Source organism: Oryctolagus cuniculus, chromosome 3, assembly GCF_051225735.1.
Source record: "Oryctolagus cuniculus isolate XC-2025 breed Fujian yellow rabbit chromosome 3, ASM5122573v1, whole genome shotgun sequence".
NCBI lineage: Eukaryota > Metazoa > Chordata > Mammalia > Lagomorpha > Leporidae > Oryctolagus > Oryctolagus cuniculus.
This window is the reverse complement of record NC_142869.1, coordinates 140,844,564-140,872,459: the sequence shown is the minus strand read 5'-3', so window position 1 is coordinate 140,872,459 and position 27,896 is coordinate 140,844,564. Positions and strand designations below refer to the sequence as shown.

General features: G+C 43.6%; 2 protein-coding genes across 16 annotated transcripts in view; one reads left to right on the top strand and one right to left on the bottom strand.

Annotated features, from left to right (window-relative positions):
* Window positions 1-410: 410 nt before the first annotated feature.
* Window positions 411-15,455, top strand: PMPCB (peptidase, mitochondrial processing subunit beta). Of its 6 annotated transcripts, none has more exons than XR_011387391.2 (14): window positions 411-504; window positions 1,342-1,482; window positions 2,145-2,231; window positions 2,587-2,716; window positions 4,668-4,866; window positions 5,839-5,918; window positions 7,520-7,632; window positions 9,395-9,538; window positions 11,014-11,174; window positions 11,773-11,858; window positions 11,939-12,027; window positions 12,147-12,222; window positions 12,308-12,518; window positions 15,269-15,455. XR_011387391.2 is itself a non-coding variant. In XM_051848857.3 (13 exons), exons 1-13 carry the CDS (start codon window positions 424-426, stop codon window positions 12,370-12,372), a joined length of 1,452 nt encoding a protein of 483 aa, XP_051704817.2. In that variant the 5' UTR covers window positions 411-423; the 3' UTR covers window positions 12,373-12,587. The 6 variants fall into 6 exon arrangements, 2 of the variants coding, with proteins under 2 accessions (XP_051704817.2, XP_002712070.4); XR_011387392.2 differs by having other exon boundaries at window positions 15,256-15,455; XR_011387389.2 differs by having other exon boundaries at window positions 411-525.
* Window positions 12,544-27,896, bottom strand: part of DNAJC2 (DnaJ heat shock protein family (Hsp40) member C2) — a 30,362-nt gene continuing 15,009 nt past the window's right edge. For all 10 annotated transcript variants that reach the window (XM_089329409.1, XM_089329410.1, XM_089329411.1 and 7 more), the window contains 14 exons: window positions 27,045-27,143; window positions 26,226-26,367; window positions 24,109-24,189; window positions 23,333-23,398; window positions 22,759-22,850; window positions 22,561-22,682; window positions 22,027-22,176; window positions 19,100-19,188; window positions 18,953-19,022; window positions 17,129-17,313; window positions 16,180-16,280; window positions 15,953-16,060; window positions 12,953-13,107; window positions 12,544-12,675 (listed from right to left, as the gene is read on the bottom strand). In XM_089329409.1, the coding sequence (XP_089185535.1) occupies window positions 12,601-12,675; window positions 12,953-13,107; window positions 15,953-16,060; window positions 16,180-16,280; window positions 17,129-17,313; window positions 18,953-19,022; window positions 19,100-19,188; window positions 22,027-22,176; window positions 22,561-22,682; window positions 22,759-22,850; window positions 23,333-23,398; window positions 24,109-24,189; window positions 26,226-26,367; window positions 27,045-27,143 (1,535 nt within the window). In that variant the 3' untranslated portion in view covers window positions 12,544-12,600. The remainder of the gene's footprint in view (window positions 12,676-12,952; window positions 13,108-15,952; window positions 16,061-16,179; window positions 16,281-17,128; window positions 17,314-18,952; window positions 19,023-19,099; window positions 19,189-22,026; window positions 22,177-22,560; window positions 22,683-22,758; window positions 22,851-23,332; window positions 23,399-24,108; window positions 24,190-26,225; window positions 26,368-27,044; window positions 27,144-27,896) is intronic.

The following is a 27,896-nucleotide window of genomic DNA, read 5'->3' as shown; positions in this document are numbered from 1 at the left end:
ATATTGCAGTGCCTGGGCTCAAGTCCTACATCCTCTGCTTTCAATCCAAGTCCCTGCTGACGTGCGCAGGTTCAAGTCCTTGGGAGATCCGGATGGATTTCCTGGCTCATGGCTTCCGCCCGGCCCAGCCCCACCGGCCCTTGTGGTCATTTGCGCAGTGAACCCGTAGTTGGAAGATCTCATGCTTCCTTCTCCGTGTCACTCTGCCTTTCAAATATATATATTTGAATATATAAGGGGTTTGCGGACTGCTCCGTGGAATCGATTTGGTGGAAACAGTTAAGCATCAACCGCCCGCTTGCCTTCCACGGCAGTTTCCAAGGGTGGCGTTCTCACTATGGCCACAAGGTGGGGCCCGCCTGCTGTGTCTGGACCTCGGGTCACGACCCCGGAAGCACACCCTCCCCTTTGCCCCTAGCAGTCATGGCGGCGGCGGCAGCAGCTCGAGGGGTGCTTCTACCCGCGGCGCGGCGGCGCCTCTGGGGGTTTGCCGAGAAACTCTTGGTGCGGGATGCCGCGGGGCGGGTGAGCTCTCCTCGGCTGGGCTGGACAGGGTCCCACAGCGGGTCGGGCAAGGCCTGCTGGGCTCGGCTGCGCGTGCCCGGGGCCTCGGGGGAGCTGGAGGCAGAATTCAGTGTGCGATTGCCTTTTTCTCGTCTCCGAGGGCGTGTGGGGCGGTCACCTGTGTGCAGAGGAAAAGCCAGGCCAGCAGCCCGAGGCTCGGAGTCCGGGGCTGCGGATGCCTTCTCCGCCCTGGTGCCCTGTCTGCTCCGGCTCCCCATCCTTGTAGAACTCGTTGCTTTTCGCGAACAGGGAAACTCGAGTCTCCTTCCTTCCTGTGTTGTGTGTGGGTAGTTTTCTCTCTCTTTTTTTGCCCTCTCCGCCCACCTTTGTTTTCGCAGGAACGAATCCGAGACATTCCTGGATAATAATTAATATAGTATCAGTTTCTCCGTATTGCTAGGCATGGCTCATCTTCCCGTCGGGTTGCCGGCTTTGGGAGAGTGGCTGGTTTGGGGCGGGTGTCTCCAGGTTGCCTCCCTTTGGCTGTAGATGGGGGAGGGGAGGTGGGATGTTTGTCTTCGAGAGGCAGCGAGAGCGCTGGTTCACTCTCCACCTGCCCACAGCGGTCGGGACCAGGCCATCCTGAAGCCGGGAAAGCAGGTGGCAGGGGCCCAAGTCTGGTTTTGTCTCCCAGGGCTGGAGTGAGGGGGGGGGGGGGGAGGCGGGAGTTGAAGCCAGGCACTCTGATGTGTGCCGGCTCAAGGTTTGGTTTTCTAACTGACCTCTAAGATAAGAATAGTAAAGATGTTTTGCTTCCTCTGTCCCATCCCCGACCAGCCCCCGCATTTTGGAGGGAGCAGGTGGAGAAGTACACAGGCTGCACCGCAAGTTGTTCTCAACGTCCCCGAGACCCGAGTGACGCGTCTGGAAAACGGACTCCGAGTGGCCTCGGAAGACTCGGGGCTGTCCACGTGCACCGTACGTGACCAGGCTCCCTTCTCGGAGGGCTGCCTCCTTCGGGAGAGGGCAGACTGCTGAGTCGAAGCTTTAGCTGTTAGGTTGGCTGGTGGTGGTTTGCTTGACGGGTGCCCCTTGAGTTCTGAACCCTGGTTCACGATCTGCATCTGGTTCCTGTAGCCTAGTATGGTGTTTATTACTAGCAGTATTGAGAATAATGAAAGAGGGCCAGCCTCCTGGGTGCCAGGTGTTTGACAAATAATTAAGTAGTATTTCTTACTTGATTGTTAAAACAGTTCTTGGTAGCAGGCCTCAACCCACATAGTCTGTAGTGGAGGAAGCAGATTCTGAGAATCTTGGTTTAGTCCAAGGTCACAGAGCTAAGATTTGATCCAGGATTTGAGCTCAGTTTTCTGACAGCCTCCAGTGTTATTCATTCCACCATTATTAATTGGCTGTGCCATGAGTTAGGCTGAGAACCTAAGTTCTTACTTGAAACTGGTGGTGGATATTAGTAGCCGGATGGTAAACATTTAAATCATAGGACTGAACTCAGTTCAGTCAAGTGAGAAAACCTTAATGTTAATAACTGAAAGCATTTGTCAGAAAAGGGAAGGAACCTCCCCTCGTCCAGAGAAATAACGAAGGCTGTTGTTGCTTACTTGTGTTTTGCTGGCGTTAAGGTTGGGCTGTGGATTGACGCTGGAAGTCGATACGAAAATGAGAAGAATAACGGGACAGCCCACTTTCTGGAGCACATGGCTTTCAAGGCAAGTGGTAGGACTGGACAGGAGGTTTCGCCTTCTCTGAGACTTCGTAACGGCGGGAGTTCATCCTTTCACAGTGAAGAACTGCTGTCGCAGCAGAGCGTGGGTTGTGTTTGCTTTCTAGGACAGTATCTGAAATGATTACTGATCTCGGCTCTGGAAGCTGAAACGAGGGTTTTCCCCGGGCACGAGGGTTGTTTGAACGTAGGCCACTTCTGCATTGTGCACTTCAGAACCAGATTTGTGCTTGCAAGAAGCTGACGCTGGCAGATGTCCTCCGAACCCCTGGTTTGGAGGTTCAGAATGCACGAAGGATGAAGAGAGGAGTCGTAACTTGTTTTTCTTCTTCCGTTTCAAGGGCACCAAAAAGAGATCCCAGTTAGATCTGGAACTCGAGATAGAAAACATGGGTGCACACCTCAATGCCTATACCTCCAGGGAGCAGACTGTGTATTATGCCAAAGCGTTCTCCAAAGATTTGCCAAGAGGTACTGCTATTACTTGTACTGTGGGTGATGCAGACTTACCTTCCAGGGCTCAGAGATAATTTAGCATGACTTTGATTATGTCTGTAACCTCCAGAAATATGGAAGAAAAAAAAAAGGGGAGATCAAACTCTGGTGAGAGGGCAGCTGTGCTGAGTTTTTTTCCTTCTCATAAGGTAAATGATGTTAAATATTTACAGGCCTAAAGACTTGTGCATACAGGCCTAACACTTGAGGAACACTTTCCCATACCTGTGTGGGAAAACTTTCAAAATCATTTTCATTCCTTGTTTGTAACAAACACTATTGGTTCTGGGCAAAATAAGCACATGTTTACTTACAGTCAAGTAGATATTATTTTTATTTTGTTGAAATAGTTATTTTGACAGAATAGTATAGCATTTTTTGTAGTTACTATGTTTGTACTGTTTTGCATGTCTGCTTTTAAAAATTTTGTATTTTTAAAAATTCGTTTGAAAGGCAGAGTGAGAGAGAGAGATCTTCTGTCCACTTGTTCACTCTTCAGATGGAAGCAACAGCCGTGGTGGGACCAGGGGGAGGCCAGAGGCCCGCAGCTCCATCCCTTTCTCCCACGTGGGTTGCGGGAACCCAAGTACTTGGGCCATCCTCTGCTGCCTCCCCAAACGCACCAGCAGGAGGGCAGACAAAAGCCACATAGCCGTACCATCGTGCTGGCCCATTTCCTTTTCTGTTTGAAAGGCAGAGACAGAGATGCTATTCATTGGTTCACTCCCATGTGGGTCGCAGGGGCCCAAGGACTGGGACCATCTTCTGCTGCCTTCCCGGGTGTATTAGCTGGGAGCTGGATCAGAATCTTAACAGCCAGGGCCTCTGTGTGGCCCTCGTGTGGAATGCCAGTGTCACAGGGCTACCTTGCAGGTGGCAGGCACTTAGCCATTTGCCATCATCTGCTGGCTCCCAAGATTGCATTAACAGGAAACTGGATTGGCAGCAGAGTAGCTGGGACTCAGACCAGCACTGCATTAAGGGATGCGGTGTCCCAGTGAGGCTGGACCCCCTGCGCCACAGCGCCCGACCCCATTGCTTAATCTTGTCTTCTTGTCTGGCTGCAGGCTCTTCCTCACCATTCTTGGACTCTGGTTCTGTCATCTAGACAGGATTTTACTGCTTTTATAGATTTTCCCCCTCTTTGCTGGTCATCTCAGTCCCAGCTTACTCTTAAAATCTGTCTTCTAAAGTTCTTGGTATTTGAACTTAAGTGACTTTGAGATAAGGCTCCTTAAGTGATCTTAAAGAACAAAAGGTCACATGATTAAGAAAATGAAATCTTTAGATTTTATTTTGTGTTTAATAACATTTAGGTTGTGTTGCAGTTATGTACTCATTCTTTAAACTTTTATTTTTTGGGAAGGGATGTGGTTTTTCTGATAAAATTGCTTAATAGTTTGATAAGACACCCTTCACCTCAGTTTTTGCTTTTCGCACAGTAGTGTGGAGAGGACGTAATTATGTTACTGGGTCATTGGGGGCTTATGTTAGCTTGCATTCATTCTGTACTCCTTTGTAAAGCAGCCTCACTGCTGTGGGCACTTGAGTAGTAAGTGCTTGGGTGATTGAACCCTCTGTGCATACCTGACTGTTTCCAGACTGTTAGAGATAACAGTCTGGAACCTTGCGATTTCATACAGAACACTGTATGTTAACGTGCAGTTTCCTTAGCACTTTTGTAGTAGGTGGGCCTATTGCAAAGCGAGGGTGACTCGAGGATTCTTCAAGCTCTTTATGCCACAGGGCTTTGTCCTTTCCATCGTAGTGTTGTCCTTTTAGGGTCACTGAATGGGAAAGTTTCTCCCCAGATTACTCATTTAGTCCATATTGAATTGATGGATGGGATCATGGGGTCTGATGTTTAAAGAGATTTTAATAGTGAGAGTTAAGATTTTTAGTGTTTTTTTTTTTTTTTTTCAATTAGCTGTAGAAATCCTTGCTGATATAATACAGAACAGCACATTGGGAGAAGCCGAGATTGAACGTGAGCGTGGCGTAATCCTCAGAGAGATGCAGGAAGTGGAAACTAATTTACAGGAAGTTGTTTTTGATTATCTTCATGCCACAGCTTATCAAAATACTGCACTCGGTCGGACAATTCTGGGACCAACTGAGAATATCAAGTAGGTGCAATTCTCGATTCAGTTTTCTGGGAAAAATTGTGAGTTGTGAAAAGGAACATTCCTAAAGTATGTTTCCAAGTCACTTTTGCCCCTGATGACCCAGTGAAATTGTAGTTAGCGCCACTTCACTTAATTCCCAGGTGTACGTCTGGAGTAAAGATGTAATCATGCTGAATCTTTTTCCTTGCTGTAAGAATGTTGACAGCTTTTTATTATTTTTTTATTTGAGAAGCACAGGGTGAGAGCGAGCACTCCTCTGCCGCCTCCTCCTCCTCCTCCATCTACTGGTTCACTGCCAAATATCTGTGATGTCAAGGGCTGGGCTGAGGCCAAAGTCACGAGGTGGAAATTCAATCTAGGTCTCTCACTTCGGTGACAGGGACACAATTACTTGAGCTGTCTCTGCCACCTCCCAGGGTCTGCCTTAGCAGGAAGCTGGACTGGGGAGTTGGAGCTGGGGCTTGAACCCAGGTACTCCAGTGTCTTAGCACTAGGCTAAATTCTCACTGCCTGAAGTTCTTCAGTACTTACATCCTGTTCTTAATTTTTTATTTAAATTATTTTCTCTTTACTTGAAAGGCAGAGAGACATGGAGAGGCACAGAGAGAGAAAGAGCTTCCATCTGCTGGCATATTCCCACAGTAGCTGAGGCTGGGCCAAGCTGAAGCCAGCAGCCCACAACCCAATCTGGGTCTCCCACATACATGGCAGGAACCGAAGTATTTGAGCCATCACAGGCTTGGCTCCGAAATGGAGGAGCTGAAACTAGAGCCAGGCAGTCAGATGTGGGATGCGGGTGTCCCAAGTGGTGTCGGAGCTGGATGCTTGCCCCCCACCTACCCCATATTCCATTGCTGACTTCATTTAACTCTAGGATACCTTTCAGGTCGTCTGTGATTTCAGGTGTATTACATAAAGATCTGTGCTGCTTAAAATTTCCTTTTACAGTTGCTTTATCTACTCCATCTACAGGTCTATAAATCGTAAGGACTTGGTGGATTATATCACCACCCATTATAAGGGCCCGAGAATAGTGCTTGCTGCGGCTGGAGGTTAGTCAATTTAATATTTGCTGCGTGTTTTAGATGCAGGTGTTGAGTGGTATGCAGAGTCACTCTGATCCTTTTGGGGGAGATGTGCAAAAGCTTTATTTAGAGCCAACTATATTCTGTCTAAAGGGAATGTGGAACAGTGGAATAAGACTGTCTTCTTTTTAGTGGGTTTCACTTATAGAAAAACTTAATGAACTATTCACCACGTCAGTGTACAGCCACTTACTTGTAAGACGGGGGTGAATGAGGGAACTGGGAGAAGTTACACTTGGAACTCAGTGTTCTGCAGCTTGACAATCTGGAGAGCCTTCATTCTTGAGAAATCGCTTCGTCCCTGGTGAGGAATGAAATGATTTTGCTCGTTCCTTTCATTTGTTAATTCATTTAATAGATCTGTGAATTACTAGGAAGGGGAAACAGGGAGCCTTCATGGAACATTTCATGGGAACCCAGACATGGACGTTGCATCGGATTTCTCGTGGACATGTTTGAAGACAGCGAATAAAAGAAAATTCACAGTAGATTCTGTCTGAGCTGGCAGTTTTCATATTTCAAGCTGTTAGTGGGGTGGAATTAAAAGATGTTTCCTTTGGGATAACAAAATTTGAAATCCACATATGTGAGGGTTCTTGAGAAAGTGCATTGAAAAGGTGTATTAAAAAACTGCATGGATTTAGAAGGTTTTTTGTACCAATATCAACTCATTTTTAGTTCCATTCTCCACAAACTTTTTAAAGTACCTTCATAATAAGTTAAAATTCTAGTCAACTTGGATGGCCTGCTGAGCTGAGTATGTGGAGGTATTGGAGAAAATGAAAATTCAGGTTCTCTCAAATATGTCACTGTGGTGACTTCCAGTTCAATCACCTTTGTAAGGCAGCAGTGCACTCTGGGACTCTCTTTAGTAACAGTGTTTTCAAAATGTCTGATGTTCCCTGGTTCTTACACATTGGCAACTATTTTGAAAATGATGAGAAATTCTTGGTTATGTGAGACCTCAACAGCCAGTGTGGCATATGGGCAGTGAGTTTTATTTTGGCTTATGGATTTTTTTTTTTTTTTTTTTTTTTTAAGATTTATTTGAAAGTCAGAGTTAGGGGCCAGCGCTGTGGCACAGCAGGCTAATGCACGATCTGGCCCTGGCCAAAGTCAAGAGCTAGGAATTCCATCTTAGTCTCCTACATGGGAGGCAGGGACCCCAGTACTTGAGGTATCATCTGCTGTCTTTTCAAGATGTGTGATGGATCGAAAGCAGGTTTGGAGGCAGGACTCAATCCCAGGCATGGACATGGGATGCAGGTGGCCCAAGCTGCTCCTTAACTTGGTTAACCTGCTGTGGGACAATACCCTACACTGGTATCTTGATGACAACCGTCAGCTGCTTTACAGAATGAGAAAGCTGTGCAACCCTAGGCCTTATTAACACTAAAGAAATTAAGTGTGGTGTGAACTTACTCTTAAAATGGCTTTTACTGAGTGTACATAGTTCATGTGTATCATTTGTGCCACCAGTTGATTGTGAACCAAGGTATTGGCAGTTTGTTGTCTTAACAGATTGTCCTGCCGCTGGGTACATGTGAAAATATTTTCCTTCAATTTAGGTGTTTCCCATGATGAACTGCTTGAGTTAGCGAAGTTTCATTTTGGTGACTCTTTGTGCACACACACAGGAGATGTACCAGCTCTGCCTCCTTGCAAATTCACAGGAAGTGAGGTAGGGCAAGCCTTGTGGCTAGAGTTTCCTCACCTTTTGGGTGTCTTGTGTTATTTATAAATGAGTGTATGAAATGTGCATTTATATATATATATATATATATATATTTGAAAAAGCTACAGAGAGTTATCTTTCAACAGCTGGTTCACTCCAGGCTGAACCCAGGAGCTTCATCCAGCTGTCCCACATGGGCGGCAGAGGATCACACACTTCCTAGGTTCTTAACAGGGAACTGGATTGGAAGTGGAATAGCCAGGATATGAATTGGCATCCATATGGGATACTGGCATTGCAGGCAGTGGTTTCACCTGCTATGCCACTACACTGCCCATCCCCTTTTGAGATATATTTGTAAGCACATGCATGTGAGAGCAAGCACACATGCATGCATATTTCTTTTTTTTGGTAAGATTTATTTTTATTGAGAGGCAGAGTTACAGAGGGGGAGAGACAGAAAGGTCTCCCATCTGCTGGTTCACTCCCCAAATATCCACAACTGCTGCCAGAAGCTGAGCTGATCTGGAGCCAGGAGCTTCCTCTGGGTCTCCCATGGGTGCAAGGGACCATGTACTTGGACCATCTTCTGCTGGCTTTCCCAGGCCATAACAGAGAGCCAGATCGGAAGTGGAACAGCCGGGACTCGAACTGGCACCCATATGGGATGCTGGTATTGGAGGCAGTGGCTTAACTGCTGCGCCACAGCGCCGGCACCAGAAGGGTACACTTTAAGAGCAGTGTTATAATTTGGTCTTTTTGTGCTTTTCTTTTATTTTTTTTTTATTTATTTTTTTTTTTTTGACAGGCAGAGTGGACAGTGAGAGAGAGAGACAGAGAGAAAGGTCTTCCTTTTTGCCGTTGGTTCACCCTCCAATGGCCGCCGCGGCCGGCGCGCTGCGGCCGGCGCACCGCGCTGATCCGATGGCAGGAGCCAGGAGCCAGGTGCTTTTCCTGGTCTCCCATGGGGTGCAGGGCCCAAGCACCTGGGCCATCCTCCACTGCACTCCCTGGCCACAGCAGAGGGCTGGCCTGGAAGAGGGGCAACCGGGACAGAATCCGGCGCCCCAACCGGGACTAGAACCCGGTGTGCCGGCGCCGCTAGGCGGAGGATTAGCCTAGTGAGCCGCGGCGCCGGCCCTGGTCTTTTTGTGCTTTTCTTTGGTAGTATGCACATTTGTATGCAGTAAGGTAAAAAAGTAATCGTAGGATTAAAAAGGCCCCCAATTTTGACTTTCCTATCAGGTTTTACTCTCTAAGTTCTGCTCACAATACGTTTCTAGGGGTAGAAACTGTTAAAGCCAGAAGCTGCGGAGAAACTGCCACTTGTCAGTTAACAGCTTTAAGCCCTGGGGAGGGTTTACTTTGCCACTTAAAGATGTTTGATGTAGTACCTCGAAAAAGGTGTGTTAAGTTGGAAGCTTCAAAACTGTAGTACAAAAATAAATCTGCAATGCCAACATTAGTATGTTTGTAAAAACTCAGGTGCCAAAAGATGGATTTGTACCAGTGAAATGCCATCTTTTTTGACCAGGTAAGCCATCTGATGGCTGGCTGTTGTATTTTACTTTGAGATCTTTTGGTGAAAGTAATTTTTCCTTAACTCTTGAAATTCTTCTAGATAAAACCATACAAAGGTTTTATGAAGCCTGCTAGTTAAAAACTAGTCATGATAAGCTGTTTAAACGCTGCAGTTAATGTGACTGTTCGTTCCTTAGTAAGCAGTGCTGTAATGGTCATCTTAATGAGATGTTTATATGTTCACTAGATTCGTGTGAGGGATGACAAGATGCCTTTGGCACACCTTGCCATAGCTGTGGAAGCTGTTGGTTGGGCACATCCGGATACAATCTGCCTCATGGTTGCAAACACGCTGATTGGCAACTGGGATCGTTCTTTCGGAGGAGGGATGGTATGTGATCTTTCCTTCATAAATGGGGATTAGCATGTTTTTCTAAATATAAATTCTTTGTAAGAATCCACTATCCACCCCCACCTCCCTTATCACAAAGTAGAACTTTGTACTATGAATTTTGACTTTGAAAATACAAACTAATCTTGTTGCATCTTTTTTCTTTGCTACAAATTAGTGGAATAATTGGTAAGATTTTGAGGACAGAAGAGTTACTATTGAAATAACTGTAGTTGCGGCTGGGGCCGTGGCTCACTAGGCTAATCCTCTGCCTTGCGGTGCCAGCACACCAGGTTCTAATTCCGGTCAGGGCGCTGGATTCTGTCCTGGTTGCCCCTCTTCCAGGCCAGCTCTCTGCTATGGCCCAGAAGGGCAGTGGAGGTTGGCCCAAGTGCTTGGGCCCTGCACCCACATGGGAGACCAGGAGGAAGCACCTGGCTCCTGCCTTCGGATCAGTGCGGTGTGCCGGCCGCGGCAGCCATTGGAAGGTGAACCAACGGCAAAAGGAAGACCTTTCTGTCTCTCTCTCTCACTGTCCACTCTGCCTGTCAAAAAAAAAAAATAAAAGAAATAACTGTAGTTGCTAATACTGTAGTACTAGTTACTACAGTTAATACATACTATAAACTGATTTTATTAACTATGTTAACGTTAATATTCCTAATAGTACTGAGGTGACGTAAGAAAAATTTTCTTTCTCATGAGTGCATACTACATAGAAGCTAAGAGACATTTGAATGTACTTTCAAACAGGTGAAAAAGTAAAATGATTAACAGTTAAAGGATAAAGGGAATTATTTGTATTTTTATCTCTTCTGTAAGTCAAATACAAAATAATAAGTTTATTACAGATTTGTCTGTATTCAGAGAAATGCATTTCATAGTTCAGATTCCACATGCAGTATTATTTTGAATATTTAGGTATATGTTGCCAAGAGTGAGCCCTACAAAATAGGTTGATACAGCAGTGTATTGTTTTAGAAGTACGGCTACTACATTTATTACAAGGACTTAACTGCATTTAGTCATAAATTTGTCCAGGGTTACACTGGGCCAGATGAGCCTAACTCATCTTAATATCTTACTTACTTGGAAAGCAGAGCTGACAGGAAGACACAAGGAACGCGATCTATTCACTGGTTCACTGCCCAAATGGCTGCAATAGCCAGGCCAAAGCCAGAAGCCTGAACTCCATCTTAGTCTCCCATGTGGGTGCAGGGGCTCAAACACTTGGCCATTTTCCACTGCTTTTCCAGGTGCATTAGCAGGGAGCTGGGTTGGAAGCAGAGCAGCTGGCACTCACACGATGCTCATGGGCTTAACCCCTGCACCACAGTACTGCCCCAAGCCCAGCTCTTCAGTCTCATTAACTTTATTACTGCCAGCGCAGTCACTGTTTCCCACACAGACAGCTCATTTCTGGTAATTTGGACACATGGACCTACAATTCTCCTGGATGTCTTTTTCCCTTGCAGAATTTATCTAGCAAGCTGGCTCAGCTCACCTGTCATGGCAACCTGTGCCATAGCTTCCAGTCCTTCAACACTTCTTACACAGATACCGGACTGTGGGGACTCTATACGGTTTGTGAACCAGGCACAGTTGCAGACATGCTACATGTTGTTCAAAAAGAATGGTGAGAAAATAGCTTTGAGTAAATTAAATCTTGTCTAGTATTATTATTTCAGGCCTGTTTCTTCATACTTTATAGTGATTATCTGAGAGGCAGAGACAGATACAGAGAACTTCCATAGACAGATTGAGCTGTCATCCATTGGCATACTCCTGAAATGCCTGCAACAGCAGGGCTGGAGTTGAAGCCTGGAGCTGGGAACTACATCCACCTCTTCTGCATGCATGACAGGACCCCAGTTACTTGAGCCATCACTGTTGGGAAGCTAAATCCAGTCAACTGAGATGTAATTTCTAGTTGTTTTAAGTTAGATTCAACATTTTCTCTTGAGAAATGAATGGAACGGCCCACAGGCCTGTCCCCTAGTTTACCAGGCCCTACCAGATGGAAACTGGTGAAGTGTCGAGATTACAGCATTTCTCAAAATGGTGGCAGCCTATTTTATATCCTGTCAAACCTTCCTCTGCAAGGAAAATAGTATTTTAGCTTGTGTTTTTATGGGGATTAGTAATTTAACTTTTTACTAAAAGCAGTCATTTTTATGTTGTGTACTATTTACTTTCCAACTATTTGGTGATACCAGTCTTGCAAATGTTTTTAGGATGCGACTCTGTACAAGTGTCACTGAAAGTGAAGTTGCACGAGCCAAAAATCTTCTGAAAACAAACATGTTGCTGCAGCTTGATGGTGAGCTACAACCCTTAAGTTTTATTTTCATATGGGTCATCTGTAGTCCACCGCTTAGTTTTTTCCTTCTCTTGAAACAGGTTCAACTCCAATTTGTGAAGATATTGGTAGGCAAATGCTATGCTATAATAGAAGAATTCCTATTCCTGAGCTTGAAGCAAGAATTGATGTAAGTCATTCCTGCTTATTTCAGAAACTGAACATGTGTATCCTACATCTTGCCTTAAAGAGTTCGTTGCAAAATGTGTCCTTACTACAAAAGCTTGGAATGGTAATCTCTTCTTTCAGGCTGTGAATGCGGAGACAGTTCGAGCAGTATGCACCAGATACATTTATGATAAGAGTCCAGCTATTGCTGCTGTTGGTGAGTCTGGCCCCTCTCCTCATTTGCAGAAAGTTGGCTAAGCACTTTTGTTTGCAGTTGTAATTGCTGTCTTTTCAATCTGTAGGTCCCATTGAGCAACTACCAGATTTTAACCAGATTTGCCATAACATGCGCTGGCTTCATGATTAACATGCTCCTAAATCAAGACCTCTGGAACGATATCTAGAGAGACCTACAGATTTTTATCAATACCTAAAGACAAAAATAATTCTCACAACATGTTACCGCCCTGAAGGCTGTTCTGTCAGATGGTTGATCTGAAAAATTGTGTTGAAGTAAGTATGGCTTTAAGAAAGAGAATTGGTACAGTGTTTTCAGTTTTATTATAAAAATGCACACACAAAGATTGTCATTAAGTCATTTCTTGGCTCGACTTGCATTCAGCACTTGCTCCTGAGCAGCTTTCTTCGCTTTTACCATCTCGACAAGTTCCTAGGAAGGGAGAAAGGGCGACAAATTAGGAAAGCGGGGTTTTAAGAACAGAGTGGAATACGTAAGAACTCAGATACTAGTGAAAAGACTGATTTCACTAATTTGCCAGGGCGAGAAAGTTTCTCAGGTAGGCATTTCTCTGTAATAACTTTGGCCCCATACTACTGTGATATTGAAGAGGCGACCGTAACCTCTTTCCAATTAACAGACATAATCAAAATGCTATCTAGAACAGTGTTACAACATCATAACGGAATCTATAAACTCAGTCATCAACCTTATATCGCTTCATGCAGTCCTTCTTTGTCCTGCCAGGGACCGCTTCTGCTATTTTCTCCCATCTCTCAGGTGTGTTTACTGGGTATGTCTTCAAAGCCTGCTCCAAAAGCTTCTGTTCTTCCGTCGTCCATGGGGTGAAATCTGTGCATGGGCCTGTTTAACAACAGTTTTTATCTGAAAACGCTTATCCTGATTTGTTTGAAATTTTTGCACACAAGTAGCTTGCTAAGTGAAGGGATGTGCAGTACAGATAGAGAAAAACTTGAGGTAGCAGACATTCCCCCCACCATTAAATATTTCAAAGGTTTTTTTGTTGTTGGTCTCTTGCAACCTAATACTATACATTTAAATATGATTAGAAGAGGAATCCGAGAAGTATAGTTCAGTTAGACTGTTGGGTTTAAGAACACAACTGTAGCCGGCGCCGCGGCTCACTAGGCTAATCCTCCGCCTAGTGGCGCCGGCACACCGGGTTCTAGTCCCGGTTGGGGCACCGGATTCTGTCCCGGTTGCCCCTCTTCCAGGCCAGCTCTCTGCTGTGGCCAGGGAGTGCAGTGGAGGATGGCCCAGGTGCTTGGGCCCTGCACCCCATGGGAGACCAGGAAAAGCACCTGGCTCCTGGCTCCTGCCTTCGGATCAGCGCAGCAACCATTGGAGGGTGAACCAACGGCAAAGGAAGACCTTTCTCTCTGTCTCTCTCTCTCACTGTCCACTCTGCCTGTCAAAAAAAAAAACACACACAACTGTAAGTCTGGTTCCCTACAGGATTGGGCTGCCTCAGTTTTTGTTTTTGTTTTTGTTTTTTTATTTTTTTGACAGAGTTAGAGAGAAAGGTCTTCCTTTTACCGTTGGTTCACCCTCCAATGGTTGCTGCGCTGATCCGAAGGCAGGAGCCAGGTGCTTCCTCCTGGTCTCCCATGCGGGTGCAGGGCCCAAGCACTTGGGCCATCCTCCACTGCACTCCCTGGCTGCAGCAGAGAGCTGGCCTGGAAGAGGGGCAACCGGGACTACAACCTGGGGTGCCGGCGCCGCAGGCGGAGGATCAGCCTAGTGAGCTGCGGTGCCAGCCATGCCTCACAGTTTGAACGTTTTGCTGCATGGGCCCTTGAAAACCAATTTTGTTTAACACTGGAAAAAACAAGCCTTGAAATACTAAGCCAGGTGCTCAAGGTTTCAGTGCTAAAGAGGCAAGCTGAAGTTAGAGATCTGGTTTTAGTCTGATGTTCTTTTCAATAAATATGCTAAACTGCATGGAGTCACTGCTAACCACCTCTAGAAACTGTTAATGTACTTCTTTTAACCAAGTTTTTGTAAAGTCTCAATTTCTTAAGGATGTGGTTTAGCCCATACTGTAGGTAAAATGAATGTTAAGTGGAAAAAAGCTGATTTGGTTATTCTAAATTCACAGACTGATTTATTATTTCAGACCATGTAATAAAAACGTAACAGCCATAGCATATATGATTACTTCCCAAGAAAGAAAAGTACCACCTCCTCAAGACAAGCCAGGGGACTTGGATCTGTATTTGAAGGCAGACTGAAAGCTTTCCTGAGGCAGATTTTAATTCTAGCCCTGTTACTGATCTAAAGCCCCCAGTACCATAGCTCTACTTCATTTCTTCTCAGAAAAAAGATGAAAGTTACATACAACTATTTTGCCTGTTCTTCAGTTACTTCACAACATCATTTTGCACAATTCCTATGAGAAGCCACTGTTCAAAACATAGCGGCAGCCTCCTGTTCAGTGGTATAATTTAACAGGCAGGTGCTTTCCCATTAAACCTGCAAAAGAGGGAAGCCACAGCCAGCAGCATCACTGTCAGTGATGTCAGATGATGGGCTGTGGGCACAAATATCGGGGTCTGTCTCCACCACGGCACCAGGTGTGCTGAGGTTGGATTTTGTGGAGGAGATAAAGGAACAAGCCTCTTGAGAAATGCCTTCCAGGTGTTCAGAAACTTGTACTTTGTTGCCTCACTCAAACATTTTGCAATGGCAGAATGATTTTTATGCTCTATAGAAAATTATCGTTCTATAACTTCTACCTGAAATTTGGGTATTGTAAACCAGACCAGGAAAGATAAAGCTGGGTCTGTTATAAAACAGGGACAGCTTATCGTGTAGTTAGCTTTTAATCCAAAAACATCTTTGGACCTGATCTAGAAAGTACACCGGAAATTAGTTTAAGGAAGGAAAACATTGGGGCAGGCACTGTGGCATAGCAGGTAAAGTCACCACCTGCAGTGCCAGCATCCCATATCAATGCCGGTTCGAGTCCCGGCTGCTCCACTTCTGATCCAGCTCTCTGCTATAGCTTGCGAAAGCAGAAGATGGCCCAAGTCCTTGGAATCCTGCACCTGCGTGGGAAGACCCAAAAGAAGCTCCTGGCTTCAGATCCGCTCAGCTCCAGCCATTGTGGCCAATTGGGTAGTGAATCAGCGGGTGGAAGACTTCCCTCCCTCTAATTTTCTGACTTTCAAATAAATATAAATTAAGTGAAAGATCTTTCTTCAAACTTTGTCGTAGTAAGAAAAATATACATCACATCCCAAAATGCACACAAACAAGTTTCACAAGTAATAGACATTTATGTTATAGGTATAATGCTTGGTGATGTTTCCCATTCATAAACCACAAAACTGATTTCATGGCTCAGTTATGGGTCTTGACTTGTAGCCAGGCTGTCTAGGATACTCAAGACAATGTGAACACTCTAACAGGTTTAAACGTTACTGTGAAATAGAGTAGAAAGGATCCCTGTGCAATCTAGTCAGTCACATCAAATGTAAACATTTCACCAAACATGCCGTTCTAACTCCGATTTGTAAAACCTAGGACTAAAATAAACCCAGGTACCCCCTCCCATGGCACCTGAAATGAAAGCACTATTAATTCTCAGTTAGTAATGGTTAGTAGGAGTAAAGCTGTGACCGTCTGGAAAATGCTTGCCTGGATACACAGCTATCTTTCTACTTCCAGAGAAGCAAAACTTCGTTACCTTCAAATCGTTCGGAAGGTGTTGCATTGTCTGCTTGAGGCACCACTCCATGTTCTTTTTTGAACTTATCAAACGCCTTTTTGTTTATGTCATCTTTTTGATGAGGGTCTGGGAAATGAAAAAGAATTCAATGCAGAACAGATTATCTCATTTACTCTTTCAGTAATTGCATAGGTCACTTAAAAAAATATGTGTTTAAGAGAAGTGATTTCTGAAAACTAACTCACCAAGTTTTTGGAGACTCTTTGCCTTGCCAATAACATCTTTGGCAGTTCTTTTGACTCCAGAAGAAGAATGTATGTTCATGTAATTAGCAATAACTTCCCATCTAGAGCAATGGACATAATCATGTAATAGTACTAAGGAAAACCAAGTCGTTACATTTCTACTGCAGAAGAGAATGGTACGCGCTCCAAATTGGTGGTCTAATTATGCTACTTCCCTAAATTACTATTCCTGGACTATAATTTTTGCTTTTCATATGTTTAAACCAACTATAATTCTGGTTTTAAGTTCATACAAAACCTTACAGAGTCTGTACAAATCAACAGAAATAAAACCATACATGCATTACTGCCACTGTAATGCCTATGAAGACACTTGAAAATTCAGGGGGAAAACAGGATGAAAAGGTTAGTTTACTTCAGTGCAAAAGGATTTTGAAAACCATTCAGTTTTCCATGAACTACTTGAAGACCCTTTATATGTGTGGACTTCCAAATGGTTTTGCACCAAAATAAATGAATTCTTTAATTCCACTTTCCACAGACTTTTTTAGAGCATCCTAGTATTTTCTGAGAATTCATTCTGAAAATTGAACCTTACTTTCCTCATCTATAGAATGAGGGAGGCTGACCTCCAAAGCTTTTCTGAGTTCCACACCCAGACTTTGAGGCTTCAGCTGGAGTGAAACGTATCAGCAAGGCTGTGAAAGGGCGCCAGAGAACATGAAGCCCAGCACCAGCCAACAGGACAGTGCGGCTCCCATGTGGTGGTGGTCTGTACTCGCCCCAGAACCCGATGCAGCATCTTGCAGTAATACACTGTACAGGACTGGCCAGTGTGAAGTGTACCTGTGCTTTCCACACTTCTATGGCACAGGATCTAGTGGAAAGCCCATCTCTGAAGTTCCTGCTGTAACCCGCATGTGTTCAGGAAAAGGTGTCAAACTAGTACCTTGAATTTGTTCCAGCAGGGAAGAGATTCACAGCTTTAATTAGTAACTGCAGATCGTCTTCAGACCAATTTTTACTGCCACTTCCACCTCCACCAGTTGACTTCTCTGCATTCTTAGATGCTTGCCGCATACGAGCCTCAGCTTCCTCCTTCTCTTTTCTAATTTGCTCATTTATTTCTTCTATCTACACAAAATATCATAGGTAAGTCAGAAACTTAAGCATCTTGCTACCTGATAGTCCCTTTCTGGCTCTGTGTAGCCTTCATTCTGACCCCAGCAACCTCTCATGCCAAGCCCCCAAACTAGCATCAGCTTTCTAATCTAGCTTCCAGTTTGTTCCAGGAACAAGAACCACCCATGGCCTGCCCTGTCCTGTACTTGTGTCCTGTGACTTCCAGTTGCCCTGGACACTACTTGGGAAGTCTGTTGTCACTAGGTCATTCACTCAAGGCCATTTCAAACCTGCAAGCTCTAGGCCTTTCACAGTAGATCATCTCATTTATTCTTTACAGGAAGGAAAAGGTACAGAAAAATCTGTTTTACCTTCAAATTCTATCCCTTCCACTGTTACGTGTAGTCTACTTCAAATATGCACAATACTTCCTCTACTTGAGGTTTCATTCAGCTGCTACCCAGGCAGCATCTGACATTTCTCCCCTTCGGACCCTAGAAACAATCACTGGGTCCCTGTGATACCAACTGTGAGTGTTCCCTGATTCCACCATCACTTTCATGGTCCAGGGCCTTAGTCACCACTCCTGACTAGTCACTACATGTAAGCTGATGCATCCTGCCCACAAATGCCAGTACAGTACAGTGCTGAACCCTCTGACTGAGAGATCTGCAGTAACACAGATGGGTCTTGAGGGTATTAAACACTTCCTTACTTTGACTTCATTCTTCCTAATCAACTTCATTTCCCAGTTCTCTGTAGTTTAAGTTTGTTTATTTGAATGTTAGAGCAAGAGCTTTTCCATCTGCTGGTTCACTCCTCAAATGGTCACAATGACTGGGGCTGAGCCAGGCCAAAGCCAGGAGCTCCAACGGGGTCTCCTACATGGGTACAGGGGACCAAGCACTTGGCCCATCTTCTGTTGTTTTCCCAAACACATCAGCAGGGAGCTGGATGGGAAATGGAGCAGCCAGGACTTGAAGCAGCACTCAGATGGGATGCCAGCATGGAAGGCCGAGGCGTAACCCCCTGTGCACAGTGCTGGCCCCCGCTTCAGAGTTGTGTAGTTCCTGGTCCCCAGCCTTCACTTTAACACTCCTTCCTCACTGAGCCCTCCGTCCTGCCCCTAACCACTCAAATGAGGGCACTTCTTGTCCAGCCAATAGCATTTACTATGGCCTTTCATCTTTCCCAGAACCCTTTTCTTTTCAGCATAACTGTTCCTGAACTCTGTGGCAGCAACAGCATTAGGCATTTCTCTAAAAGTGCATAGGCACAGTGCTCAGTGCCATATATATATATATATATATATATATATATATGCATGCTCATGCTCAAACTTGTTGAACTGAGTTAACTTTTTAAAACAAAAGGTGTAGACTGGACAGAAAGATCTTTTGGATCAAATGTTATACCATATGAAAATACTCAAGGAATAATCAAATTTTTTCTAAAAATTTCATGAAAACTGACTAATGTGCTATCTAGCACAAATACTATCAATGATAAACTTATTAACAGAACATAGTAAGAGACACAAACAGAAGTCAGATACTCTCTGCTCTTAGTAACTTATATTAGGTGGAGAAACAGCAGGGTAAAAGCAGAATTAACTGTTAAATATAGGTAGAAGTGATTCTTTCTTCATTACCTGTTTTTCGAGAGCTGCCTTTCCTACTTCCTTTGTGGAAGATGTGAGTGTTTCATTCAAGCACTGTAAGCTGAAGAAAGAAACAAGTATGAAACTCTTGCTAAGCCCGAAGATGCTTCCGTATCAGCCCCAAAGATACGTACACACCTTGCCAATTCCAGCCGATCACAGAGTTTCTCCACTTCTTCCATCATCTTAACCCGTTCCGCCTCATTGTCAGAAAAGTGATTCCATGTCTAGAAACACAATGCAAACATTTCCATTTATATCTCCTGGTACTCAAAAATGCATCCATGGACACAATTATAGAGCATGACCTTTTCAAAGAGTGTTTTTTTGTTTGTTTGAAGAGAAAGAACTTCTATCTACTGGTTAACTCCCAAATGCCTACAATAGCTAGGCTGGGCCAGGCTGAACTCGGGATCCAGGAACTCCATCTGTGCGTTTCCCACAGGCAGGGGTGCACACACTTTGGGACACTCCATTCCCAGGCAGGGAGCTGGACTGGAAGCAGAGTGGCCAGTACTCAACCTGCTGCAATAAGGGATGCCAATGTCTCAGGCTGCAGCTCTACGACGCTGACCTCTGAGAAGTTCTTGATGTGAATGTACATGATGGACTTCTGCCTGCCACTAGGTAATCCCAGGGCTCTCCCTGATTAGCTGGCAACAAAAGGCATTACCAAATGCAGGAAGAGAATCAAAACAGGAAGAAGCAAAAAAAAAAAAAAAAAAAAAGGTAGAGTATCTCTGGATGGCATTAAAAAAAAGTTAGTCATTACTCCTCAGAACTAATTAAGGATTGAGGAATCTGGGTGATGACTCAAAATCTTTCTGACTGCTTATTCTATATAGTGTACTTAACTGTAAAATCTGATAGAATTAAAAATTTTTGATTGATAATTTATTTTTGAGAGGGAGAGAAGGAGAGAGAGAGCAGTTTGATCCACTGGTTTATTCCCCAAATTCCAGCTACCTCCCAGGGTGTGCACCAGCAGGAAGTTGGAGCTAGGTGTTGAACCCAGGCACACTGATGTAGGATGTGCGAGTCCTAACCACTGTCTTAAAGGCCCATCTCTCCTGGAAATTTTAATTTCATTTTTCATTAATTTTTTTTTTAATTTTTGATTTGAGAAATATGGATAGAAATCATCCACCTGCTGTTCACCCCCAAAATGCCCACAACAGCCAGGAGCCCAGAAATTCATCTGGGTCTTCCAAGTGGGTAGCAGCGACCCAACTACTCAAGCCATCACCTGCTCCTCACAGGGTATACATAGCCAGAATGTGGACAGGCAGCAGAGCCAGGACTAGGAAGATACGGCATGTAGGTGTCCTACGTGGCATCCTAACTGGGCCCCTGCATCTGTACGGGAGACCTGGAGAAGCTCCTGGCTTTGAATTGGCTCAGCTCTGGCTGTTGCTGCCATTTGGGGAGTGAACCAACAGAAGGAAGACCTCTCTCTCTGTTTCTGCCTCTCTGTAACTCCACCTTTCAAATAAATAAATAAATCTTTAAAACAAAAAAAAGTGGTAGACAGAGAAAGGCTTCAACTCCAGGCAGCTTGCCTGAGCCCATGTCCTTTATCACATTGTTTTCTGATAGAAGCAGTACACACACAGCAATCTTCTACCCAAGTGAAATTTAAGAAAATATTTCATTTTTTACACTTAAATTCTCTTCCTGCTCACCAAATGCTTGAAAAGATTTAAAAAAAATTCAGCCTAGGGATGGGCTAATTTCAGTTCATTATTAACTGATGATTTGGCAGAGCATGTACTAGACTATACGTGTCAATGTCTAGAGCCTTTTTTTTTCTTTTTTTCTTTTTTTTTTTTTTGACAGGCAGAGTGGACAGTGAGAGAGAGAGACAGAGAGAAAGGTCTTCTCCTTTGCCGTTGGTTCACCCTCCAATGGCCGCCGCGGCCGGCACGCTGCAGCCGGCGCACCGCGCTGATCCGATGGCAGGAGCCAGGAGCCAGGTGCTTTTCCTGGTCTCCCATGGGGTGCAGGGCCCAAGCACCTGGGCCATCCTCCACTGCACTCCCTGGCCACAGCAGAGAGCTGGCCTGGAAGAGGGGCAACCGGGACAGAATCCGGCGCCCCGACCGGGACTAGAACCCGGTGTGCCGGCGCCGCTAGGCGGAGGATTAGCCTAGTGAGCCGCGGCGCCGGCTTAGAGCCTTCTAGACATTCACATGAAAAGTAACACAGGGGCAGGCGTTGAGGCACAGTGGCTTAAGCTGCTGCTTAGGTCCTGCATCCCATATTGGAGAGCTGGTACGAACCGCAGCTACTCCACTTCTGGTCCAACTTCCTGCTTGTGCATCCTGGGAGGCAGCAGAAGATGACTCAGGCACTTGGACCCCTGCCACTCACGTGACAGAACCAGACTGGGTTCTGGGCTCCTGGTATCGGCCTGGCCCAGCCCTGGCTGTTAAAAGCATTTGGGACGTGAGCCAGTGGATGAAAGATCTATCCTGTTCATCTCCTCCACCCCACTTAGTAGATGAAAATAAACATAAAAATTAACATAAAAATGTTTTGAAATACCTGTGTAACTCTGACTTTAAAACAAATAAATAAATCTTAAAAACAAACAAATTGTGGCCCATTTTCACATTGATCTGGTTTCTGCAACAAATCAAGAGTAAACAGGGGTGGAGGAGGAGGGCTGGGGGCCTGTTACAGAATTAGAGAGCCCGGAGAGACCACTGCAGCTGCTGTGTTGACCTTATATGCATCCTACTTTGAATAAACCAACTAAAAAAAACATTGCAGCGATATACAGGGAGATCAGAATATGAATACCAACTTTAATACCATAAACACTGACAAATATATTTTGGTTTACTAATGGCATCATGGTCATTTAAAGTAAGTCCACCAGAACTGCACACTGAAATAGGCACATGGGAAGTTCAGCAACAGATAATTTAAAAGCAAATTTGCATTTTAAGATAAAATGTGTACACCTTTTAATCATATTTATATAGTATAAAGAAAGAGGTATTTTTAAGCTTAGCTTGCTTGTGCCTATTACTAACACTATTTATTCAATCAGTCTGACATACCTTGCATGAGTTTCGAAGTTTTTGCCTTTCCTTTTTAATTGCTTTTTTCTGGATATCTTTCTCCTTCTTTGCCAGTAACGCCTGCTGTCTAACTTCTTCTTCTTCTTTCTCCTTAGCTAAGCGAGCAGCTTCTAATTCAGCTTGTCTTTGCTTTAAAAATAGAAAGTTAAATCATTTTAATAACAAACTCAGAATTTCCAAATGCCCTGTCATTTTATTCAAAATATTCAATCTTTTAAAAATGTCAAATTAGAAAAAATGACATCTACTTATTGAGGACTGAAGGTTGGACTGGGAAATACAGCTCTTTAAAGTTCTACAATATTTACTGCAAAATGTGCAACAGAAACACTAGAAATCAGCATAGTATTAAAGGCACTGGAAGGACATCATGTTTTTGCTAAGAATCTGCTAAAAGAAGCTCTCAATCAACTGAAGCAGCTTGTCATGATGCATTCCCAATTTTTTAAATAGAATCAAAGAATAAAGATTTTATGAACATTTAAAGTCCAACTTCATCAAATATTATCTTACTTTTTCTTTAGCTTCTTGCTCCTTCCGTTTTGCTTCTGCTTTTGCTTTCTTTTCTGCTTCTTTCTTGGCTTTTTCTTCTTCCTTAAATTTTTTTATCCTTGGATCACAGCTATATGCATTGTCTACCGAAAAAAGTTAATCTTTTGAATGTCTAACATTTAATTAAAGAACTTAAAAAACAGCAGCGATTATACTGACCAACTAATGTTCTTATTCTGTTCATTTCTTCTTTTTTCCTTTGAGCCCTGGTTGCTCTGTTCTGCTTTTCAATCCATCTCCTCTCATCGCGACTAGAAAACAGAAAATACTGGCAATAAATTACTGCTTAGAGGTAGTATTCTTGAAAAATGTACTGTTTTATACATTTTATGTAAGTAAAGTCTTGGAAGGCTAAAATGCTCTGTTGCTCCTAGTGTTAAAGTGTGCCTCTGTTTACTATTAACCTTGGCGAAAACTTTCGGACACTCATGTCAAAAGAATTCCCCCTCCTCACAGGGAAAATTAAAATAAAGCCTGGGTCAAGGAAACAGAAGAAAAAGAATTTCATGAAGTAAGCTGTTTCGACAGTTACATTTTACTATTTAAGCATATCCCAACCAATTACTGATGTGGCCCCGTCTAGAAGGGATTTCAAAATACTTTGTCAGAGAGCTTATTTAAAAAGATGTACAAAGAGAAAAAACACAAGAAAACATGTGGCACAATTTTACATTATCACTAATACCAAAAAACCAAATAAATATTTTTCTTCATCACTGCCTTTTATACATACCATTCTGCTTTTTCCTTTTCTTCTTCATCTAAGTAAGAAAATTCTCTCCAAGAATCAAAATTATACCTAGACAGTAATAAAATCAAGACCAAAAAAATGAAAACAAAAGAAAAACGCATGCAATTTCAGAAGACAATCATGACAGGTGGGATGGGTCTGCCTCAGCAGGTCACCCTGCCCTCCTTGTGCTCGGAGACGCTGTGCTGCAGTCTCACTGGCACAGCTCCCTCCCTCTTCTTGAAAGACACTGCAAGAACAAGGTAAAGGCTCTCTCGCCTCCTGCCTAAGGCACATTCACACTTCCCCGCTACCCCTTCTCTGTTAGATTTCTCTCTTGCCTAGGACCTGTACGGCTTACCATTCCTTCACTTTCCCTCGTTGTCAAGCTACAAGGCCACTCTAGGAGTGATCAGGTAAGAGCGACTACTGCACAGCTCAGAGAACTAAACCTTACTTTGTTCAACAGTGATAAAAATGTTTTCATAGTTACAAGATGATTTAATGAGAAAATACAGCACATAAAATGTCTAGTAAAGATTGTACTTTTTTCTTTTTATTAATAGAAAACAGACCAGGAAAAATATTCAAAAAAGTTTAACTATCACATGGCAAGGAAGAGAATTATGTAAACATCTTCATTTCTGACCAGAGTGCTTTTGTTCGGTGAAAGTTCTGTGATTCATCCATCCCGCAATTAACACGACAATCAAGTACTTATTGAATATTTAACTCTTTTTAAAAAAAGACAGCATCAGAGAAATAGTGTATTCACTTACCAGAAAGAATAAAATGCATCTACATCTTCAAATGAGGAATTCATATCACCAAGTTTAGGGACATTTTTCTTATTTGACCATCTGAAACATTAAAGGAAAAATTCAACTCAAAGATTTTACTAATCCCCTCAATCTCCCCCATCTATAACCTGTGCATCTAAATCATGAACTGGAAGGTCAGCTGTAGTGCATTAAACAAGGTAGGTGTGCAAAAGTGAGAACAAGGATGGCCACGAGAGGGGACAGAACTATGCAACAGTCTTCCAACCATCAGGTTAGCTCCAGGCCTATAAATATGATGACGTGGGAGCTGCCTGGCAGCCGGCCCATCCTCCCAAGCTCACTGCTTTCTGCTCCTCACAGGCAGCACAGGAGCACCCGTAGGCCAATCCTTTAAGACACTGGCATGCAAGGAGGGAACAGTTTTCAATCTCCTCATCACCACCACCCCACGCTTAGCCCTGGATTTCTAGGCTCAGCACTTCACCCCTGGCCTCTGAAAAGGAGTGTGACCCCATCTTTTCCACTGTATGAAGTTAACACTGCTGGAAATACTCTAGGAAATCTTTGTTTAAACCCATGTTTTAATCTATCATCATTTAAACATCAACAGTTCTTGAATTATGTGCTCTCTTTAAACAATAAACCAGATCTTAATGATTGAAACTATTTATATACACATATACTCTACTCTACCACTTTCCACATTGTTATACACAAATGAGAAATCGTGGAGGAAGTATCAGACCACATCAAACTTCCCACCAAGTGGTTCACAAACCAGCTACACAGAAGAATCACTTGGGAGCACTAAACATCTCTGCATGTATGTAAACCAGTAAATCAAAATCTCTCCAGATGAAACTCGGGCAAATGTTTTCAGACATCACAAATGATTCCAGTGTGCAGCCCAGGCGAACTTGAAGGGAACTTTTCAGTGCAGAGGAAACCAGAGGAGTTGGCTACTGGTTCTGTATATACTATTTTTTTTTTTTTTTTTTTTTTGGGACAGGCAGAGTGGACAGTGAGAGAGAGAGACAGAGAAAGGTCTTCCTTTGCCGTTGGTTCACCCTCCAATGGCCGCCGCGGCCGGCGCGCTGCGGCCGGCGCACCGCGCTGATCCGATGGCAGGAGCCAGGAGCCAGGTGCTTTTCCTGGTCTCCCATGGGGTGCAGGGCCCAAGCACTTGGGCCATCCTCCACTGCACTCCCTGGCCACAGCAGAGAGCTGGCCTGGAAGAGGGGCAACCGGGACAGAATCCGGCGCCCTGACCGGGACTAGAACCCGGTGTGCCGGCGCCGCTAGGCGGAGGATTAGCCTAGTGAGCCGCGGCGCCGGCCATGTATATACTATTTTTAAATGAACTTTAATGAAATAAATTATATATGCTGTAACCTTTTCTTTATTCCATTTGAAAGGCAGAAAGAAAGATTTCCCATCTGTTGGTTTATCCCCCAAATGACGGCAATAGCCGGAGTTAGGCTAGGCCAAAGCCAGAAGCCAGGAACTCAACCCAGGTCTCTCATGTAGAGACAGCAGGGACCCAAGAACTTGAGTCACTAATGCCTCCCATGGTGTACCGTAGCAGCAAGCTGGAGTGTAGTGTGGAGCTGGACTGGAACCCAGGCACTGTGATGTGGGGTGTGGGAGCCTTAACTGCTGCGCCAAAGCCCTGGTCCTGCTTTAATCTTAGATACAAATCTGCCTTTTGTCCCAAAGCCTTGTGATGACCAGGTGTTCAAGAAAGGATCAAAAGCTTTTCTCAAGTGATATCAAGCCAAACAGAAAAGTATACCCACTAAAAAGGGGGAACCAAAGATGGGAGATGACTGTAACCCAAGTATTAGTATCATACCACATCAAGTCAGGTATGGTTCTTTCCCTTGAAGGGAACTGACAAGAAAAAGACACCCTAAGAAGGCAGGAACTTCACTATGGACAGGTAGAACTTCTGTTCACAGCAAACATAAATGAGAACAGTAAGCTCAGGGAAGGGTTCAGTGAGGAGGGGAGACTGGGAACATTCTATAAACAAAGCTCTCATTAGAAGGAAAAGAGGAAACCTGCATGACTCTAAGAAGTGAGTTTTCTGATCAGAAGGAGAGGCCCTCACTCACCTGGAATTCCTTTCAAACACTGGGGAAAATACTTCAAAGAAATTGTCTTTTGCTTCACTTTTAGAAGGAACAGAGTTATCAAAAGTAGGATCTACACTGTTAAACGCCCGTCTCTTCACTGGATCAGATAACATTTCATAAGCTGAGAAAAAAAAATTGTAGGGTCACATTACCAAAACATTACCTACTTTTTTGTCTCCCATAAAACAAATACCTCCCTCCTTTAAAAGAGTTATGGGTTTTCACATTTAAATATTTTGGTTTGTGAGGTAGGAAGGATTTAATTTAGGGAACAGTTCTTACACTCCTGGATGTAACCGCACTTAGCTCCTTTTAAAAGTATTTGATAAACAAGAAACAAAATAATAGTTAAATGTTCACCTCGCGGGATAGCAGGTGACTCTAGGGAAAAAGAAATAGCTAGAAAATTCACTGCTGGGCTCTCAGGCTGAGGCTGTGAAAAATGGAAGGATATTAGGCTCCCTGCAAGGGCCAGGAGGAGCAAGCCGGAAGGGTACATACAGTTTTTAGAAATTACCATCAAAACATATTTAGGAAAAAATCACATTCAAGGAAAATGAATACTTCCTTCTAAAAAGGATCACCTGAGGAGCCTGTTAAATACATATTCTCACCGGGGCAGGGCCTGAGACTGCATTTCTACCAGCTGCCAGGTGGCTCTGGGGAGATTACTAGAAATAAACTGACGTAACTGAGAACATCTGACAATGCAAGGAACAGTTAATCCAGTGACAGTACGCAACCCTAGCAATTATTAAATATAATTACTCTGAGAAATGCCCGACTCTGTTTTCTGACCTTTAGTTATACAGGTGAAGTAGTCATTATCGCCTTCTTTTATTGGTTCACCAGCTGCTTTCCGTTTGTCTGGGTGATGTTTTAAAACCATTGCTTTGTCTACAAAAGAAGTCACATTGAGATAATTTGTCACTTCAGGCATCAAAATTGAAACTAAAGATGAGCTAATCAGAGACCACTTCTAAAATGATAATGCTAATTTTAACATATTTTCTCCCATGGTAAAATATACGCTTATTAAATGGGGAAATTACAGAGGAAACTGAAAGAATATTTTAAGAATTAGTGCCAGCATCCAAAGAAATGACTATTTTGGTGGATTTCCATATACTTTTTTTCTTAAGACTTTTTTTTAAGTGTATGCTTTAAAAAAAAAAGTAGGCATAATCATATCACATATCCAAAATTTACATTTTTTGTCAACATTATAGCATTTACATCTTTTTTGCATATTCTTCAAAATCTTTTTAAAGACTACAATATTTCAAGTTAGATTTATCATAATTAATGTAGGTATATCTCTGCTGTCAGATTCTTGGATTGTTTCCAATTTTTAACTACTGTAAAGCCAATATGAATCATTTTCAATGGAAGCATTCCCCACATTTGAGCTTCTTTCTTCCTAGGATACATTTACAAAAGCAAAGTCAGTCAATGAACACGCAGCAGCAGGTTCCTCTGCAAGTCACACTCCGTCATGCTCGTTCTCACCGGTTTCACTGGCACAGGGTCTGGCATTTAAAGTCAGTGACAACTAACGGTGCTCAACAGCTCTTTCATTGTATTTGGAGGATGGAGGGACCGTTTTATGCTTTTCTTCTAGTTTGTTTGAGTCATTTCACAATTAATATT